Raw genomic sequence first — 21,013 nt, 5'->3', positions numbered from 1 at the left:
GTACATCAAGCTGCAACCACTTTTCTAAAGCTACATTAGAAATAGAGGTATATTATTAAAGGATAAAATATGGCCTTGAATACCCTCAAGGATAGAAGTGACATCAAATGAAATGTATGTTGAGAGCAGCTTGTAAACACTTTGAGTTATACTTGTTCATTGAGGGGCAGGTTATGGCATGAAAGCATAGGAAATTAGTGCTTTGTGTCTTTTTATCCCTCCGTTGGGTTAGTTGTTGCAACTTACTGCCAAATTCAGAAAAATCAAGTAACTCCAAAAAGGTGAACGTGCACTTGAGATTGTGCTTGTTGTAGCTCTTTATGCTAGACTCCAGGAAAATTATAGCCTTTTTGTCTCTACGTATACTTACTATGGTGCCAAGTAAAAATTTACTCAGAAGTGAATGCCAGTTAAGCACCTGGAAATTCTCCTTTCTTGGCAGTAAGTTTATGCCGTGTTACCAGTGCACTAGAGTTAAAGCGGACAGTCTCCAGAGGCACCCTTTTCATTTCTGCTTACTTACTTGGCTAGGTATTTAACATTTTGAACGGAAAATTAAACTAATAGTCTATTAGATTGTTTCAAAGTTGCTATATTATAGTGACCTTAAAAGGCAAAAGTGTTTGTTTCATAAAACACCTGGCACTATATTTGTAGTCTTTGTAATTTTACTGAAGGTGCTGAATGTTTATTTTACTTATTACCTTTTTAAAAGTATACAAGTCACACTCATTATAGAAAAAACAAGTGCTAAATAAACATAAAATTGGAATCATAAGTCTGTTGCTGTTAGATAACTAATGAGAACAGTTTTAGATTTATTCTATTCCTTGTCCTTTTTATAGGCAAACGAAGGTTTAATATTAAATTGTGGAAGACCTTCACTGATTGTTTCAACTGTCTGCCTATAGCTGCCATTGTGGATGAGAAGATCTTCTGTTGTCATGGAGGTAGACTAATAAATTCACCTTATGGGTTTTTCTTCTTTTTCTCCCATTATTTAGAAAAGGCCTATAATAATTGAGATGCTGTGGAAAAACAAAGCAGTGCTTATTTGAAAACTCAAGTGATTAAAACTGTTTGAAACATGGCTAAAATGTCTTTTAATAACTAGAAATTTGTGGTTATTTACATAATGAAAATGCAAATTTAGTACTTGTCTTTAAAGAATTTCACATATGAGGATAAACCAGAGTTTTGCTTGAAAAAATGTCTTTCCTTTGCCTCAGTTTTGACAGAAGGATACCTCTACTATCAGTAAAAATGAGAGGATCATGACCATTTTCCCATCTTTATTAAATACTTTTCATCAGAATCCAAATATAATACTAAATATATTTATGTTATATAAATAAATATATAAATATGACATATATATAATATTAAACTCAATGTTTAATGTTCTCACATGCCAAGAGTTCTAGGTTTTATGTAATATGTCTGCTTTAGTCCTAAAAATAATTTTTTAGTAGAATGATAAATTATTCTGTATGACGTGTTAAATAACCTTCAATATATGAAAGTTCATTTGAAAAACTAACATGTGTCTAGCACTTGGCTAGATGCCGTGCAAATATATAGATAGTGTATGATCTGGCTATCTTGAGGCGTTTAAAACCTATTGATAAAACATTTTCAAAACAGATAATCGAGTAATGAAAGGAATTTAATTATGTGTATTTGTTGAGACAGTAATTATAGTGAAAAGTCAGGAAAGGTAGAGAATTGTTGGGCAAACATTTACGGAGGCATGGGTTTTGGAGGTGAAAAGGACTTGAGACAGTCTTTCTAGTTGAAGGAATGTGTGAGGACTGGCCTAACTAGAATGTCAAATATATATGGGGAATGATGGGATCAGATTATGGAGGTTTGAACACTGAGCAAAGGAGTTTTTTGAATGGTTTAATAGCCATATTGGGTTTTTGTACAGGGAGATAGTTTAATGAAAATACTATAAGAAAATAAGTTTTTCATCTGCGTGCAGGAAGAATTAAGGTAGAAAAATGCTAAAAGACAGATTGATGCACTTATCTAGGCTTGAGGTAATAATTGTTTATTCTCTGATAGGACATAATTTACTATGTTAATTGAAACATTTTACAGTAGCTACTAAACATGGAAGAAATTGTAGCTCTTGCACATTAGTATAGTTAAGAATAGAAATGTAGTTGGGGCTTCCCTGGTGGCACGGTGGTTGAGAGTCAGCCTGCCGATGCAGGGGACACGGGTTTGTGCCCCGGTCCGGGAAGATCCCACATGCCATGGAGCGGCTAGGCCCGTGAGCCGTGGCCGCTGAGCCTGCGCGTCCGGAGCCTGTGCTCCGCAACGGGAGAGGCCACAACAGTGAGAGGCCCGCGTACCACAAAAAAAAAAAAGAGAGAGAGAGAGATGTATATGTATAACAGATTCACTTTGCTTTACACCTGAAACTAACACAACATTGTAAATCAAGTATACTCCAATAAAAATTTTTTTAAAAAAAGAATAGAAATGTAGCAATATGAATATTGAATATGGAATGTGAGACTTGAATTGTCTACCAAAGAGAAATACTAGGTTACTTAAAAGATTTCTAAGTATTTTCATGTGCTTTTTGTTTATCTTTCTGATCAACAGTTATGCTTTTATGTAAGAAATTGAGCATGTTGGAGTGGGATGTAGGACGGTCTTAATGGGACATGGTGAGCACTTTAAGTAAACATATTTAAGTGGTAAGAAGTGGCAAAACTTCTTAGTAGGAAGGATTGGAATTGAGTGCGTTCCTATGAAGAGCAGGGAATGATTGGAAAGAAAGAAGAGTGGTAGGATTTTTTTTTCCTTGAAAAATCTTTTGAAATGAGAAGTTTTATTCCCCTGGTAGGGAAAAATGGAGAAGACCTAATGGTAATGTTCTGTTGTATCAAAGTGGGATTCTATTTAATAACCCAATATATTAAAGATAACATTGAAAGGAACACTTGAAGTATCTTTAATTTCACATAGTAAATCTACTTTGATTAAATGCTTTTTATTTGAGTGAAAATTTTTCCGATGTCAGTACTATGAGTCATCTTTTCATTTATAGGACTGTCACCAGACTTGCAATCCATGGAGCAGATTCGGAGAATTATGAGACCCACTGATGTCCCTGATACAGGTTAAGTGTATAGAGAAGTTTAATCAACATTTAATTTAAAATGTTGGCATATTTGAACTTAATTATATTTAATGGAAGTAGGATTGTATTGTGTAATAAATAATAGAGCTTTTTTTATAGTCAATAAACTAACAACAGATTACTTGGAATAATACAAAATATTTCACTTTCCACTAATACTCCAAAGTACAGAAGTTTTAAATTTTATATATAACCATAATATGGTTCTGTCAAACTTACTTTTCACAAAAGTTCTGCTATTGAGTCCCCTTACCTTCCAGTCTTTCTAAATTCCTTTATTCATATCAACATTGGTTATGTTCTTCAAACAGTTGTTAAAAATTAGTGGAAAGATTTTAAATTAAAATAGTCTTTCTTAACCAAGGTTACAATTACCTTCTTTTACTTTATCTAGTAGTTTTCTGTTATTTTCTGTATCATCTATATTTCAAAGTTTTAGAGCTCTTAAGGCTCTTGAGACAGAAGGCTCTAGAGATGTGTGGTTAATATTATGAAAATTGTGAACATTTATGTGAAAAAAAATACGAAAATTGACTATGCAGATATTGAGAATAACTTTCAGATTTTCAGTAAAGTAAATAAAACAGAAGCAAATAAGTTCCAACTGAGGATAAATTGCTGTGTTGATTAACAAATAAGCTTAATGTAATTTTATAAATAAATGTTAGGTACAGTTGCCACTTACCCTGACTTCTCTGTTGGCTTTTAAAGGATAATTATTCATATTTGAGTACTGGTATATGTATTAATTACGGTGTTCATATCATAAAATACCATGAAGACCTGTGAATTGAATGCAGTTAGTGTGTTGTTTCCTCAGTTCAACTTTTGCTTAAAACATCAGTACCTTTCTGTGTGACATTTTCTGACAACCAGTGTGTGCAGTTTTTCCATACCACAGCCTATTCTGCAAAACCATGTGGGTATCTGGCAGTTCATTTCAATTCTGACACTAACCCCTGAAGTTAGCCCAGACCCCACAGGTTAAGGGCTCCATTCCACAATTCTGCTCCCACTTCAGATGCCAGCCTCAAGTGGGGTCTCCAGGAGAACCACACTTCTGCCTGGCAGACTACAAATTCAGAGGTTCCCACAACCACTTCCTCAGATGCTTTACTTAGACATGTACCAGTTTATTATAAAGGATACAAATTCAGGAACAGCCACATGGAAGAGATACACAGGGCAAAGGTATGGGGAGAGCCCCATGTTGGTAGGTGAACAGCTTCCACACCCTTTGGCATCAGCGTGTTCACCAACCTGGAAGCTACCCAAATCTAGTTGTTCAAGGGTTTTTATAGAACTTCGTTTCTAGCCCTCCACTCTCACCCCTCCCCAGAGGTGGCGGGTACGGAGTGGGAGGACTGAAAGTTCTAACTCTCTAACCCTGTGTTTGGTCTTTGTGCTGACTGGGTCCCATGGTGAAGTTTCTGGGTCCCTCCCAATCCACCTAGGTCCCCTCATTAGCCTAAACTCAGGTGTGATGGAAAGGAGGCTCCTTATGAACAACAAGACACTTCTATCAGGAAATTCCAAGGGTTTTAGCTTTGTGCCAGGAATGGGAACAAAGACCAAAAGTATTTTTATTATGTCACACTGTCATACTATTAAAAGCATTAACAAAAGCAAAATTGCCCTTTCGCTCAGTTTCTACCAGGCTTTTTAAAAAAAAAAAACAAAAAAACTTACATTATTGGATTAATTGTCCCGTTATCTGTGTAGTCAGACCCACCGTATACCTATTGTATTCATCAGTTCTCAACAAACTAATATCTAAAATGAGGATCGCCTAGAGCGCCATAGGGTCTAGAAATCCTGTTATACATTAGGAACATTATATATATATGGAGGGGAAAGGTCTTTTAGCTTACTGATAAGAGAATTATTTATTGGTAATTTTGTAAAGGAGAATTGATTATTCATCAAATAGGGTTGGGCTGGATGGTACTAACTTCATTTCCCACTCTTAAGATCCAAAGACTATAGAAAAGTAAGCATTAAAAAATATTTGTGAACCAGTGCCTGAGTAAATCATGGCTAAACCTCTAAATTGGATTGTTAATAACATGCATCTGGTTGCTTGTTTTCAAGTGTGATTGTACGGTTTTACTCAGTGTACTAAAGTATACTGAAAGTGTAATGATACCACTCAGAATGCTACTCATGACTATAAAGCAACCGTTATAAACAGTTGTATAGATCCTCTATTATCAGTAAGCCACCAACATACTGCATATTGCAGTAAGTTGTCTCATAACTTACTCGAGTGACACGATGTTTTTGTATTGATTATAAAAAGAAAACATGCATTTTTCCAGATTTTGATTATAATTATAGAATATATTTGACCAAACCTAATAGAAACTAGTATTTAAATAATAGGGTATTTATTTAAAATAAGGTACAATATAAATATCAAGTGATACCATCTTCAGAGTTTCTGTTGTTGGTATAGTTCAGACATAAATCAGTTTCAAGGATGGCACGTTAGGTTTCTCTTTTTATCATATTTTAATGGGAAGTTTCCGAGATGCTAAAAACAGTCATTTTGAGCTTTCATATTCTCTGTAATCTTTAGAAATTTAATTTATAAATTATGTTTTTTGAGACAATAGCCTAATGATTATATTGCTTATTCATTAGGGATTGGATTATAAACATTGAACCTTGACTCTGAGATTCTTGTCTCAATCCATTAAGATTAAGGAACGCCACATTGTTACTGCTACAGTTATTTGATTTTGTACGCATCTAGGCTGTTGCATTTTCCAGATAATTCCAAAAGCAACTACATTCTAGTTTTATTGTCACATTAAACTTATAGAATAATATTTTGACCTCACTGCTTCTTCTGTGGAAACGGACTGGAAAGTATGAGCATTATAGAGCAGTGTGTGTGTGTATTTAAAGAATCAGCTTCTGATTCTTTAGAGACCAGAAAGAGCTTTTAAACTGAGACCATCCCAATGGATTTTGTATGCTGGTGGATTTCTTAAAACATCATGACAGGAGTTTAGGAAATAATGATAGAAATTAAGCGTGCATTGCCACGATTTCTACAGGGTGTTTTAGATACTTCCCCTATCAAGATAAGCTGTACTGTGACTCAAAATGAAGATCTCGTTTCGTGATAAGCTATATTATGAGGTATATGGATTATCAAAAAAAACTTTAAAGCTGACTCATTCTAAAACAGTCTTCCCTTAGTACCATAGTTCTTAGAAAACTAAATATTACCATCTCAAAATCCACCCTTTCTTAATCTCACTACAACTTGACTTTACCCTCTCTTCCCCTCAACCATCAAGATATTGCTTTCATTATGGTCTAGTAATCTAATTGTAAATAGCATAGGTTTTTGTCCTAATCCACTTGTTCATTGTACTTGACACTTAACCATTTCCTACTTCTAGATAATTCTTACCCTTTCAGGAGATCCTACTATTCTAATCTCTTCCTTTTGTTTTGACTATTCCTTCCCAATACTTTTTGCTCATTCCTTCTCTGCCTGCTTATTAAGTGTTTGATTCCTGTTCATTTACTGGTCTTCTTACTTTACATTCCCAAGATGGTCTCAGTCCCTTCTAAGATTTACACTACTATTAGTAAGATGAAGATACTTAGATAAATATTTTTAGCTCTGACCTCTTTTTTTTAAGCCCAAAACATTCTAAAGTCAAGGATCTGATCTGATTTTGTTCCTCCATATACTTTATTTAAATCCTCCAGGCCTTTGTAGAAAATGTTTTCTTCCATCAGATTGATCTATAGATCAAATTAGTTCCAATGAAATCTTGATTAGGTCTACAGAATTTGACAGACTGATTCAGAGGTTTATATGTGGAAGAACAAAGGATTAAAAGTAACCAAGACAATCCTGAAGAAAAATATTAAGCAGGGGTAGGCCTACCAAATAGGAAGATTTATTTAAAAGCTCTAGTGTGTTATTGGCTCAGTGTTAAATAAAGTAGATTAATGGAATAGACTACAGCACCAGAAACAGGATAGTTAGCTCTGTAAGGAAAGGATGAACTATTCAGGAAATGCTACTGGCTCAATTGGTTATCCGTACAGAGAAACTATAGACAAAAGACGGACAACCTTTTCCAATATATGCTTTAGAGTGAGCCATGCACACATGTCTTATCTGTGGAAAGGGTTGGCGAGTACTGCTTTAAGTCGGGCACAGTTGTATTTGCATGGTTACTTTAACAAAAAATGGCTAAGTTTGATAGGCTGGGATACTAGGGGGCAAGTGATTATTACTATTATTAAAGGGTAAGAGGACAGGAGAACAAATGTGATGTAGATATACTTTATTTTATAAATTTTGTTTTGTTTTTTCATTGCTGTGTTTTTATTCTTTAAAGGGTTGCTCTGTGATTTGCTGTGGTCTGACCCAGATAAGGATGTGCAAGGTTGGGGAGAAAATGATCGTGGTGTTTCCTTCACTTTTGGAGCTGATGTAGTCAGTAAATTTCTGAATCGTCATGATTTAGACTTGATTTGTCGAGCTCATCAGGTATGAAATAATAAAACTTGGATGTTTTGATGTTTATTAACTTCACCCAGGTGTACTCCTTTTATTTTTGAGGAAATTGAGGTCCAAGAAAGCTAATTATACAAGGAAAGCAGTAGAAGAGGTAAAGCCTATACCTTGATCTCACAATTAACAATCTAATGATTAGTTAACCCTTTCTCACCCTCTAAGGGGAAAGGTTTCAAAGGAATATATTTTTGTAGTGTACTGCAATACTAACAAATTTTTCAGTTCTTGTCTGAAGCTTTCTAGAAATATTTGACCCCATTTTAATATGATAGTTACATATTATAGATAAAAATCAAATGAACTGTGTGGATTTTGATAAGAACAAACCACACACAGAGACAATTGGGGAAATTCGATTATAGGCTAGGTATTAGATATCAAGGAGTTGTTGTTAATTGTTTTAGCTCTGTGATGATACATATTGCTATGTAAGAAGGATGTCCATATTTTTCAAAATGCCTTCTCAAGTATATAGGGTAAGATGATGTATCTAGGGTTTGTTTTAAAATAACAAAAGTAAGATGCAGACATAGAGAATGGACTTGAGGACACGGGGAGAGGGAAGGGTTAGCTGGGAAGCAGTGAGAGAGTGGCATGGACATATATACACTACCAAATGTAAAATAGATAGCTAGTGGGAAGCAGCCACATAGCACAGGGAGATCAGCTCAGTTCTTTGTGTCCATGTAGAGGGGTGGGATAAGGAGGGTGGGAGGAGATATGGGGATATATGTATATGTGTAGCTGATTCACTTTGTTTTAAAGCAGAAGTTAACACACCATTGTGAAGCAGTTATACTCCAGTAAAGATGTTAAAAAAATAAAATACATCAGCAGAGAAAAGCGGGGGTGGATAAATGAAATAAATGTAGCAAAGTCTTGGTAATTATTGAATCAGGTTGGTGAGTAAATGGGAGTTTATTGAACTCTCTCTAGTTTTGTGTATATTTGAATTTTCATTGAAAAAAAATACATGTACAATTTAGGCGTATTTGGGGGTTTTTTGTTCTTCACCGATAGATTATATACTCCGCGGGCCTCTCACTGTTGTGGCCTCTCCCATTGCGGAGCACAGGCTCAGCGACCATGGCTCACGGGCCCAGCCGCTCCGCGGCATGTGGGATCTTCCTGGACCAGGGCACGAACCCGTGTCCCCTGCATCGGCAGGTGGACTCTCAACCACTGCGCCACCAGGGAAGCCCAGATTATATACTCTTTAAGGAGAGAATTGTGACTTGTTGGCCTTTGAATATCCACTGCCTTGTGAATTTACTGACATATTGTAACATGTAATTAGTGTTTGTTAACAAAAGCTTATTTTAACAATATATCAAGTCCTCATGCTCTCTAGAACATAACTAATTTAAAATACATTGAAAAGCATTTTTTAAAATCTTTTTTTGCTACTTTTTTAATTATTTGAAATTTGTAAGTATAATACTTAAAGATTCCTTGTTATTTCTTCGTTAAGGCAAAATTTGTTAATTATATGCTATTCTACAGTACTCCCCTTTTTTCTGTGGTCTTGCTCCCCATAACCCTTGACTACTTCTACCTTCTTTATGTGATCCTATGTGATAACAAAGATGACAGGCCTCTCATTTTCTGCACATGTTGTATATCAAATGCCTTTTTTTCTATTAAAATTTCCTAGTTCAATTAAGTGAAGTTATGTCCCCAAATCCTTTGCTTTTGGCATATTTTTTAATCAGTGAACATTGTATTTATAGTTTAGGTAAATTAAAATAAGTCTTCCACAAGATAACAGGGCAGAGTTGCTGAGTTTCCTAATGAAATATCCACTGATAATCAGTTTTTTCAGCTATAGGTCTCTATTCGTCTTTTCAGAAATAGTGATGATTTTTAAAAGTCAGGTTACTGAACTACCTTAGTTTGCATGATCTTTTTCTAGACACCTCCAAAATCCTGTTCTGCTTATTTTCAAACTTACTGTTTCTAAAATTAAGAGATTTATGATGGGAAACAACACAAACTACAGATATTTCCTTTTTTTAAAACCCTGTTCTTTTAGTAAATACGTGAATAAATAAACAAGTGAACGAGCAAACTAAGAACTAAAAGGACATACTGAGTGCCAAGCAGTATGCTGAGCTGGAGTAGATAAGGTGGACAGAGGCTTAACAGAAAAGGTTAATATCTAAATTTTACCATGAGGTAATAACAACCGGCACATGTACCTGATACTAAAGTAGGAATTATATAAAAATGTAAATAATTGTGGAAGTGCTTTCTCCAAGTATTGTAGGATAATTTTGCTTAATCAGAATACCTAGAAGACTTTAGAAAGTATTCTTGCCTACTAAAAATAAATAGAAAATATTTACATGTCATTGCATACCTCTCAAATCTGTAGACTGGGAAACACAAATTGTTTAGTTCACTCAGGAATTGACAACAGATTCTAGAAGTCATGTTAAATCATTAAGGAAAAGAGTTACACACAAAGAAGTGTAATCTATAGGCAGCTAATTTTTTGTAGCGTGATCTGTGTACAGTAAGCTCAACTTAGTAAAAGTTTTCAGTGTGTGGCTATGTAATACTAATAGGAAATTAGAAAGTGGAACAAAAATCAAGCTTCCAAAACAAAACAGGGTTTTGTTTTTTTTTTCAGGTATTTGTCACATTAATCTTAATTAGTATTAATGGTTGAGAATTTCAAAGAACACATAAATAAGTGTGTTTTTTCTTTTGACTTTTCCTTTGCCAGGTGGTGGAAGATGGATATGAATTCTTTGCTAAGCGACAATTGGTAACCCTATTTTCAGCCCCAAATTACTGTGGCGAGTTTGATAATGCTGGTGGAATGATGAGTGTGGATGAAACTTTGATGTGTTCATTTCAGGTATGATATAATATATAAACTTTGAACAACTAGAAATCTTTTTTGTTTGTTTTTTTGTTTGTTTTGTTTTTTGCGGTACACGGACCTCTCACTGTTGTGGCCTCTCCTGTTGCGGAGCACAGGCTCCGGACACACAGGCTCAGCGGCCATGGCTCATGGGCCCAGCTGCTCCGCGGCATGTGGGACCTTCTCGGACCGGGGCACGAACCCGTGTCCCCTGCATTGGCAGGCGGACTCTCAACCACTGCGCCACCAGGGAAGCCCCTCTTTTGTTTTTAATTGAAGTATAGTTGATTTACAATGTTGTGTTAGTTTCTGGTGTAAAGCAGTGATTAAGTTATACATATATATGTATTCTTTTTCATATTCTTTTCCATTGTGATTTATTACAGGATACTGAATATAGTTCCCTGTGTTATACAGTAGAACCTTGTTGTTTATCTAATTTATATATAGTAGTTTGAATCCGCTAATGCCAAACTCCTAATTTATCCCTCCGCCACCCCTTTTCCCCTTTGGTAACCAAAAGGTTTTAACAACTAGAAATCTAATTTAAACTATTGTCAGAAAAATTTTCTTTCAGATTGTGTTCTTCCCTTCAGTTAGTATAGAAAATCAGTTTTGTTCAGAAGTAAAATCACTCATAGACTCCTTTAGAGATTTCTATTTTCATTCACAAACGCTCCAGTCTTTTTGGTATATAACCCATAATTAGAGTTTTAGGAAACCTGAGTCGTGTCAGTCATTCTTGATGCAGATGTTTAAATTGTTAAATTCCTGTATGAATCCTTAGATAGTGGCTTACCTACTAAAAGAATGTAAATTCAGTGAATAATTTAGATTTTGTTTTCTTCTGCAAGATGAATAGGTAGGACAGGCGTTGAGTGGAGAGAGTTATATTATGAACTTCGATTAAAATAATGTAGAATATTTACCTAAGAAAAATTTTCCAAATAATCTTAAAGTATCAATTTGTGAACATAGAGACATTTACATTTTAAAAAGAGACCAGGGCTTCCCTGGTGGCGCAGTGGCTGAGAGTCCACCTGCCGATGCAGGGGACACGGGTTCGTGCCCCGGTCCGGGCAGATCCCGCATGCCGCGGAGCGGCTAGGCCCGTGAGCCATGGCCGCTGAGCCTGCGCGTTCGGAGCCTGTGCTCCGCAATGGGAGAGGCCACAACAGTGAGAGGCCCACGTACCGCAAAAAAAAGAGAGAGAGACCAGCTTTAACTTTAGTGTGCTCCTTAAAATCATTCTTGTTCATGGACTTAAGTCACTTTAATACTTAGCTTTTTGCAAAGGTTATTTTATGTCCTTAATATCACACACTGTATTTCTCTTTTTAAATGTAGAAGGGGTTTGTTTCTATCAGTTAGTAGACTTGAATGCTAAATGTTTGATTTCTCATTTTCAGTTTAAACATAGTAACCAGGCCTTATCCTTCAACAGTTGCCATAATGGAGTTGTATTAATATATCCCGCCCCCGCCCCACCGGGGCACTATGACACTGTGAATAAAAATGCTTATGAATCTTTTCTACACTTTTTTTTTTCTTTTTTTTTTCTTTTTTTTTTTTTCTACATGTTTTTTATGTAAATACTGAAATTCTCTACCTGAAATGTAGATTAAAGCTGTGTTTACACCCAGAAGAATAAACATAATTTTTAAATGTCAGAAAGTAACAAGTATTGGTGAGGATGTGGAGAAGTTGGAACCTTATGCATTGATAGTGGGAATGGAAAATGGTGTGGCTGCTTCGCAAAACAGTTTGGCAGTTCCTCAAAAAGTTAAACATAGAATTTCTATATGACCCAGCAATTCCACTCCTAGGTATATACCTGAAAGAATTGAAAACAGGTACTCAAATACATGTATATGCATATTCATAGGAGCATGATTTATAACAGCCAAAGGTAGAAATAACCCAGATGGCCACTAGCTAAAGAGTGAATAAACAAAATGTGGAATATCCATAAAATGGCGTATTGTTTGGCAATTAAAAGTAGTGAAGTACTGGGAATTTCCTGGTGGGTCCAATGGTTAGGACTCTGCACTCTCACTGCCAAGGGCCTTGGTTTGATCCCTGGTTGGGGAACTAAAATCCCATAAGCCGCATGGCATGGCCAAAAAAAAAAAAAGTAATGAAGGACTAATATATGCTACAACGTCAAAATCATTATCTTAGTGAAAGAAGCCAGTCACAAAAGACCACGCATTGTGTGGTTTCATTTATTTAAAATAGCCAGAAAAGACAAATCAATAGAGAAGGTAAAGTAGTGATTGCTTGGAGTTGAAGGGAGTTTTAGGGGAGTGGAGAATGGAAATAGGGAGGGAGTGATTGCTTATGGGAACAAGGTTTCTTCCTGAGGTGACAAAAATGTTCTAATGTTAGATTATAGCAGTGGTTGTATAGCTGCAAGTATATAAAAAATTGTTGACTTGTTACATTTTAATGGGTGAACTTTATGGTATCTAATATAGCTTTTTTAAAATAAAAGATCTGTGTACACATAATAAATTAAGATCTGAAGAGTTTGTGACTAATTACCCTCTAAATAGTAGAAGAATTATGATGAGAACCTAGGTGTTTTGACTCTTAAACTAGTATTCTTTCTTTGTCATAGAGATACGCTAATTTGAAAATTTTTTTGATACTTAAGTCTAAGGATTGGGTAGTTGAAGGGATTTGTGTACTTGAGCTTTTGTACAGCAGAAAATAACACAACCTTGTAAAGCAACTATACGCCAATAAAAAATAAAATAAATAAAATTTTAAAATTATCAATGGAATGACCAGTAATAGCAATATTCAGACATTTACTGTACTCTTTAAATGTGAGAAATGTTTGTGGAACTTTGCTGTTTTCTTCTACAGTTTTATAATTGATGTCATTTATTGAAAGGCCCACTATTGTAACAGTAATTTCCTTAAACTTATTGTACTTGAAAAAATAACATTGTTACTAAATTATTTACTTTAAGATATTGAAACCATCTGAAAAGAAAGCTAAGTACCAATATGGTGGACTGAATTCAGGACGTCCCGTCACTCCACCTCGAACAGCTAATCCACCGAAGAAAAGGTGAAGAAAGGAACTCTGTAAAGAAACCATCAGATTTGTTAAGGACATACTTCATAATATATAAGTGTGCACTGTAAAACCATCCAGCCATTTGACACCCTTTATGATGTCACACCTTTAACTTAAGGAGACGGGTAAAGGATCTTAAATTTTTTTCTAATAGAAAGATGTGCTACACTGTATTGTAATAAGTATACTCTGTTATAATATTCAACAAAGTTAAATCCAAATTCAGAATTGCCCATTAAATTTACATCTTCACGTATCACAGTTTTTAAAGTTGAAAAGCATCCCAGTTAAACTAGATGTGATAGTTAAACCAGATGAAAGCATGATGATCCATCTGTGTAATGTGGTTTTAGTGTTGCTTGGTTGTTTAATTATTTGGGGCTTGTTTTTGTTTTGTTTTGTTTGTTTTTGCTAAAATAATGTAAATTCTTTAAATTTTTTCCCAGACATTTTAAAAAGTGAAATGTGGGAAGAGCTTTAAAGACATTCATCGACCTTAATTTTCCATTGCTTATTTACTTATGTACCTGTTTGATCTTACTAAGAAAACTTATGCCTCATTACAGTAAAAAGGAATTTTAGAGATATTTTTTAAAAATACGCAAACTGTCCAATCGAGTGATTTAATCAGTTTGGGCAAACATTACAGCTGATAGTGAATATTTTGCTTTATACAGAAATTGCCACTGATTTGGATTTGTGCACTCTAATTTTAACTTATTGATGCTCTATTGTGCAGTAGCATTTTCATTTAACTTTAAGATAAGGCTCATTTAGTATACCCAACTAGTTGGTAATGTGATTATGTGGTACCTTGGCTTTAGGTTTTAATTCGCACGAAACACCTTTTTGGCATGCTTAACTTTCTGGTAACACCCTCACCTGCATTGGTTTTGTTTTTTGGTTTTTGTTGTTGTTGTTGTTGTTTGTTTTTAGATCCACAGAACATGAGAATCCTTTTTTGACAAGCCTTGGAAAGCTGACATTATCTCTTTTTTCCTCCCTCTGTACGAAGGATGTATTTAAATGAATGCTGGCCAGTGGGACATTTGTCAACTATGGGTATTGGGTGCTTGACTGTCTAATATTGCCATGTGAATGTTGTATACGATTGTAGGGCTTATGTCACTAAAGATTTTTATTCTGATTTTTCATGATCAAAGTTCATATGATATTGTATAGACATGCTTTGTAGTGAACTATAGTAGCAATAATTTCTGTACATGATCAAGGGTTTATTGCAGCATTTCTTTTCCTGTTCTCTTTTTTTTTTTAAGGGTAGTATTAACAAATGACAGGAATAGAAAAGTCAACATAAAGATTTTAGAAGGAGAACTTACAGGACACAGATTTGTGATGCTTTGGATGCAACACTTTTGGATGTGATTCTCAAAGCTTTTATTGAGCGTTGTCAAATTTGTAAGCTTCATAGGGATGGACATCATATTTATAAATGCCCTTCTATAAGTGCTACCATAGATGTGAAATTCTTGACCTTAATATCGTCTTTGAAATTGTTAAATTGAGAATTCTGTTAACTTACGTTTTAAGAATTGGCGTATTGTATTACTGCAAGAGATTTGATTTTCAGCACAGTGCAACGTTCTTTCAAATGCATATGTCTTTTTTTTCTAATTCCATTTTGTTTTAAAGCACATTTTAAATGTAGTTTTCTCATTTAGTAAAAGTTGTCTAATTGATATGAAGCCTGACTGGTTATTTTATTCCTTTTTTATTTTTCCTTTACAATGAGACATTTAAACACATTTTATTCAAATAGATTTTAATGTTTTTAACGCATACTGAATTGGTTCTTTTTTAAAATTGTCCATGTACTGCATATGATGTATTAGGTTAGGTCACACAGGCTTTTTATCTAATGTGATTTAAATATCTTCCTAGCTGAAGAGTAAGTTGAGCAATTTTTAATAGAATTTTAGATGTATTCTTATCAGCGTAGTGTGAAGGGGGTCTAGAAAATAAACCTTTGGCAGGAGACAGGGCAGTCTTTTATTAATCTTAGTAATAGTCAAAACACATTAATTTGGATCCTACATACTGGGTTTTTGTAGTAATTTAGCCAGGTCAGTACTGAATATGAAAAAAATAGTCACTAAGCAAATTAATATTGGTCGCTGAATTTGAAGAATAGAAATTTATCATGTTTTAAAATTATTCAAGCAGTCTTAAAATACTTTTAACAGCTTCTATTCCTATAATGTGTTCATTACAAATATTATTTGCTTGGTAACTCTGCTACTTGAAATAAATAAAACTTTCTTAGCAGAAAAATATCCTATAATTCTAGTGTCACTAATTTGTTCTTCCCTGTTGCTAATTTATATCATTTTTCCTCTGATTTTTAATAATTTTCTATATTCAGATTTATTCTAAACGTCATGACATTCAGAGTCATTAAACACACTAGATAACTGTGATAATGTGATGATCACATGGATTATTATGGTCCATTTCTGTTCTTGAATGGAAAGAATCAACTACAAATTGCATTTGAAGCTTTACCATTCATTATTTTAATTTTGCCCAGGGACCAATTTTAATCATGATCAGCAGGACAGGTTTGTTCAAAATGTTGAGTCAAAATACCTGCAAGCAGAATTTTAAAGTTTAAAATGTGGCTGGTTGGAAGTGGAAGAGGTTATAATAGGCCTTAAAAAAAAAAAATTTGTCTAAGGGAAAACCAGGAGCATCTTGAGATGTGTCCCTTAAGAGTATATAAAAGTGTGTTATATCGAGCCAAGGAACTTAAGTATATCTCCATATATAAGTTCACGTACATTCCTGTGTCTACTTGGCAACTGTTAACTTCTGAACCAAAAGAACAAATTTTTTTCTTTCACATCTTTACATTAAAAATGTGTTTAGAGAAGGAAAATAGGCTTACTTTACTCTTGCTGCCCTGACTCAATCCACCTCTTCTCTTCCTTGTAAATCCATCCTTGAATAAAAGCTGTGCCTGAGAAAACACTTAATAGCCTGACTATACCAGTGCCCTCACGTAGAAATACTCTATCCCTTTTTTGCTAGTAAATTTCAGTGTTTTATAATTTCCTTAAACAGCTAAAAAGTGGTTAAAGAGAGTTTAAAGTGACAGGGTACCTTGCAAAATCAACAGCAGTTCAATAAAACATAAATTGATTCCCTATAAGTATATGATGAAAGTTTTATTATCTTTATTCTCTTTATAATGTTTCAACAAAAGTGAAATTTAGATATAGTGTAGAAAGTTTGATCTCTTGTTCAGTTTTACCTGTACTTTTGAATGCCAGAATTTCTAAATAAATCCCCTGATTAGAAAAAAAAATTTTAATAAGAAAATTTCATTATTTTCCAATCTTAGTGTAATTTAACATCAAACTCCAGTTTACATGGACCTAATGCAATAATAGACTTTGTTGTGTCCACATTCCAAAACATGAAACATTTGCAAGACAAAAAAATCATTCTTTTTCCTTCTTCATCATTTCTATATATTTTGGGGGATTTTTTGTTTTTTAAAAAAAGATACAAACAATCATGAAGTTTACCTTTTTGGACTTAAGGCATAACATGAAATTGCACATTATTCTAAAGCTTAATTTTGAAATGAATTAGTTCTATCAAACCCTGTTTGCGTTTACATTATTTAAATTATATAGTATTTTATTTCTATTCTTGCTGTAAATTCTAATGCTGTTCATGGATTGTGCATTTCCTGTGCAGTCTTTGCCTGTTGACAGTTATTAACAGTGCAGTATAGAATCCAGATCCTGAGCTTTCAGTTTCTTAGTTATCATTTCAGTTCAAAGTATGCTGCTTAATTGTGTGGAAGATCCAATCCATTTTTGTTGTCCAGCCACCATAGTGTGCATCATTGGTTTTATGAAATATTCCAAAGCCTCTTGCTCAGTTTTATCTAAAGCTAGGGTCTTTCGAATGTATGCAGTATCATGAAAAGATTGTAGTTCTGGCATTCCAGAGCCAAGCATCATTGAGAAAAGATTTATGAAGAGATTGACATGCTGCCGAATAGCTAGATAAGCCTTGTAACACATCTCCTGAAACCTCTCAGATTCTCTTATCTTTGTGCATTCTTGGGCTCCTTTACTAATCACTATTAAGAAATGTTGGGTCAAATCAAATGGTACACGCTCTCGTTTATAACCAAATTTTTTCTTCTTGTGATCCAAAAAGTGTCCAAAATCTTTATGAAACAGTTGTTCATCATCTTTAACCATGATGTTACTATTGTGACCATCTCCAATTCCCAAAATGAAGATAGCAACACAATACCCAGCACATGAACATGTAAACAGATCGATGGCTGCATATTTCTCCCTTGTTCTTGTCTTTGAGCCACTGATGTAGTGTGTGGCTGTTGAACTGCAGGGCACCTTTCAGGCCTCCTTTAGACTGCATTTGCATAATAGTGTGAATTTCTCACCACCTCAGTAAGTCCCACACAGTCACCAATTGACAACCATAAGGTAACATTTGAAAATCAAAACCTTGATTTTGTCAGATATTTTCCATAATGCAAATAATTTGAAGTGTTAGCGTATCTTGCCATAAATCATCACCATTTTAAAAAATCTCGTTCTGAAAGAGTAATTCTGATGTGATGTCTGGGTTCTCCCAATTCAACCACAGTGGCCTTTTTGCAGAGGACATAATTCGACACTCTTCAAGCCTGAGATTTCCCAGCTGATGAGCAGGGTTTAGAGGCAATAGAAAGCCCTGAAGAGCATCCGTGAAATCTGGTAGCCGCATTTGCTCAACTAAAAACTTCATCTGCACCTTCTGTGTTTCATCCTTCTTCTCTTGTTTGAGAATGTCAGTTAAGTTAATGAGCTCTTCCCATAGCTTCAACCTGCCTGTTCAGGTGTTTCAAATACACCCCACATGCACAGCAATAGGACTCCAAAAGCAGGCCAAACCTGTTTTATGGTGCATCTCAGATTTTAAATGCCAAGAGAAAAAGTGCCTAATCCTTTGATTAGTCAATGCTTTTTTGAGTAAAAATCTCACAAGTAGGTTATCCAAATACCGTTCATAGTTTAGGGCCTGTACTAGCGGAATTAGGTACTGAGAAAGTGTCATCTGTTAAATATTTTTCTAAGCATTGAACAGCAAAACCTTGAACCATGGGATCTGGGTAATTGCAGTCCAGAAGCTCCATAGCCTGTTGAGGTTTGATTGGAGGCCAGTCGTTTACCAAGCAGTACATCTGAGCTACTTCATCTCTAGAATTCCATTTAACAGACAGAGTTAATTTGGGTAGAATTTCAGGGATAGTTACACAAGTGTCTGTGGCTCCACAGAAAATCTCTTAGTGATTTCAGATAGAGGATCTCATGTACAAATTGCTTGGAGCTGTTAGCATTTTCTCAATTCATTGTCTCTAGCTAGTCTGTTACTCAGTCCTGCATGGGAATAACTAAATCCTGCTTCTCGGGATACAGACCAATTGGCATGCTCTTCAATCACTGACATATCTGGAAACTTCACCACACTGCCGAACCAGTCAAACTCCAACTCTAAACATGGAGTTTCTTTATTTGGATTTGATCCAGTAACACCAATAGAGTTCAGCAAATCTTCAAGTCCATGAGGTACTGGCGAAAGATTCAAAGCCATTTTTCCAGATACTAGAGTATCTGTGTAATCAAACAAGTTTATATTTCCCCAGCCCAATGGACAGTGTTCCTCCTTAGCACCCTTTCGGCCTTTAACAGAACAAATGGAAAGGGAAAGTCGAGCAGCATGAGGAAGATCAGGAATGTATATATCTTAGCCATTCATTCCACCTGGGATTGGAACAAGGTACTCTTTGAGTGTTCACATTATCACATAAGCGTTCTCCTCCATGGTAGATACCTGTTCTAACATAGATCTTGTCAGTGTCTCGAATATTTACATTCACATAGGTTGCACAAAGAATTTTTATTCTGAGTGCACTATTTATAACCCAAAGGGATTTTGTAGATGTTTCTCCATTCGTATATGGTGTAGCTGTGGAGATGCATCTGGAATAAGATGGCATTGTAAAAATCCATTGGCAGTTGAGAGTAGAGCCTTTCTTTAGCCATCAGCATTAAACTGGGCATCCTCCCAAGCATTATACAGCTTCTTATATACTTACACTAAGGATATTTTTCTAGAAAGTATTTGTCACATCCACACACTTTTTTTTTTTTTTTTTTTTTTTTTTTGCGGTACGCGGGCCTCTCACTGTTGTGGCCTCTCCCGTTGCGGAGCACAGGCTCCGGACGCGCAGGCTCAGCGGCCATGGCTCACGGGCCCAGCCGCTCCGCGGCATGTGGGATCTTCCCGGACCGGGGCACGAACCCGCGTCCCCTGCATCGGCAGGCGGACTCTCAACCACTGCGCCACCAGGGAAGCCCCACACACTTTTAAAATATGCTTGCCCTGATATTCTAAAACACAGAGTGTCAGTTGTTCAGATGATAGCAACATACTTTGAATTTTTGCCTGATCACTTAAGCAAGTACTTGCTGTGGCACACAGTCATGGTTTGATTTTCAGAGTATACTGCTTGCCATGTGGAGAAACTGTTACCCAAATCACCACTATTATTTGCCCTTTATCCAATTCATTATGTATGCGCTTTGGCAGTTCTCATGAAGATTCTACATTTGGGGGATAGACATACATTGCTCTACCGTGAGGTGAATTGAGATCCGTAAGATCCACAGCTTTACAAACATTGAGAATATTTCTTCGAAGTCCTGTACTTCTGGATCTTTAACCATATCGAATTCACACACTGGCATGCCAACAGCAAAACCAGTTTCTCGGTTGAGGATCTTTTCTTCATGGTTGCCTAATGGTTCAGTTACTTTTTTAAAGGGTTGAAAAAGCGTAAGGTCACAAAGTCGTCTTGTTTCATGAAAAAATTCTTCCCTTTCTGCTTCTTGGGTAACACAAAAGGTAAGAACATTCATCTTGAAGTTGATGGCGAGGGTATTTTCTCACTTCTTTAAATAGTTCATGTTTTATAGTTATTAGTGTAGCCTCACGGAGGCATTCTGAAGTTACTATCATCCCATTTGGTAGTAAACATTCTACTAGGAGTCTTGGCATCAAGTGGATGCCCCACAGTTCACCTGATGATGGTCTTGGAGGCATTGTTCTGATCCTTTACAAGTTTTACATATAAAAGTACTTCGCAGAATTAGATGCGTGGCTGTCCCAAGGCAGAAATGCCGGGAGCTCCTAGAACCTAACCGCATCGGGTCCCGGCGAGGTCCCAGCCCCGCCTCCCAGCTCCCCTGCCCCGCCGCTCCGGAGCTGCCCGGCCAGGCCCGAGCCCTGCCTCGCCAGCAGCCC

At 35.6% G+C, this 21,013-nt stretch overlaps 1 protein-coding gene and 1 pseudogene across 2 annotated transcripts in view; one reads left to right on the top strand and one right to left on the bottom strand.

Moving 5' to 3' along the window:
- PPP1CB (protein phosphatase 1 catalytic subunit beta) overlaps window positions 1-15,965 on the top strand; it is a 38,474-nt gene extending 22,509 nt beyond the window's left edge. For both annotated transcript variants that reach the window (XM_060169033.1, XM_060169032.1), the window contains exons 5-9: window positions 846-950; window positions 3,065-3,136; window positions 7,528-7,679; window positions 10,435-10,569; window positions 13,554-15,965. In XM_060169033.1, coding sequence (XP_060025016.1) covers window positions 846-950; window positions 3,065-3,136; window positions 7,528-7,679; window positions 10,435-10,569; window positions 13,554-13,658 — 569 coding nt within the window. In that variant the 3' untranslated portion in view covers window positions 13,659-15,965. The remainder of the gene's footprint in view (window positions 1-845; window positions 951-3,064; window positions 3,137-7,527; window positions 7,680-10,434; window positions 10,570-13,553) is intronic.
- A 1,496-nt stretch (window positions 15,966-17,461) lies between these two features.
- LOC132531619 (phosphatidylinositol 4,5-bisphosphate 3-kinase catalytic subunit alpha isoform-like) lies at window positions 17,462-20,812 on the bottom strand (annotated as a pseudogene).
- Window positions 20,813-21,013: the final 201 nt, after the last annotated feature.

The sequence above is a fragment of the Lagenorhynchus albirostris genome, chromosome 13 (genome assembly GCF_949774975.1).
Source record: "Lagenorhynchus albirostris chromosome 13, mLagAlb1.1, whole genome shotgun sequence".
Classification (NCBI taxonomy): domain Eukaryota; kingdom Metazoa; phylum Chordata; class Mammalia; order Artiodactyla; family Delphinidae; genus Lagenorhynchus; species Lagenorhynchus albirostris.
The sequence above is the reverse complement of the archived record's forward strand: the minus strand, read 5'-3'. Positions and strand labels throughout refer to the sequence as shown.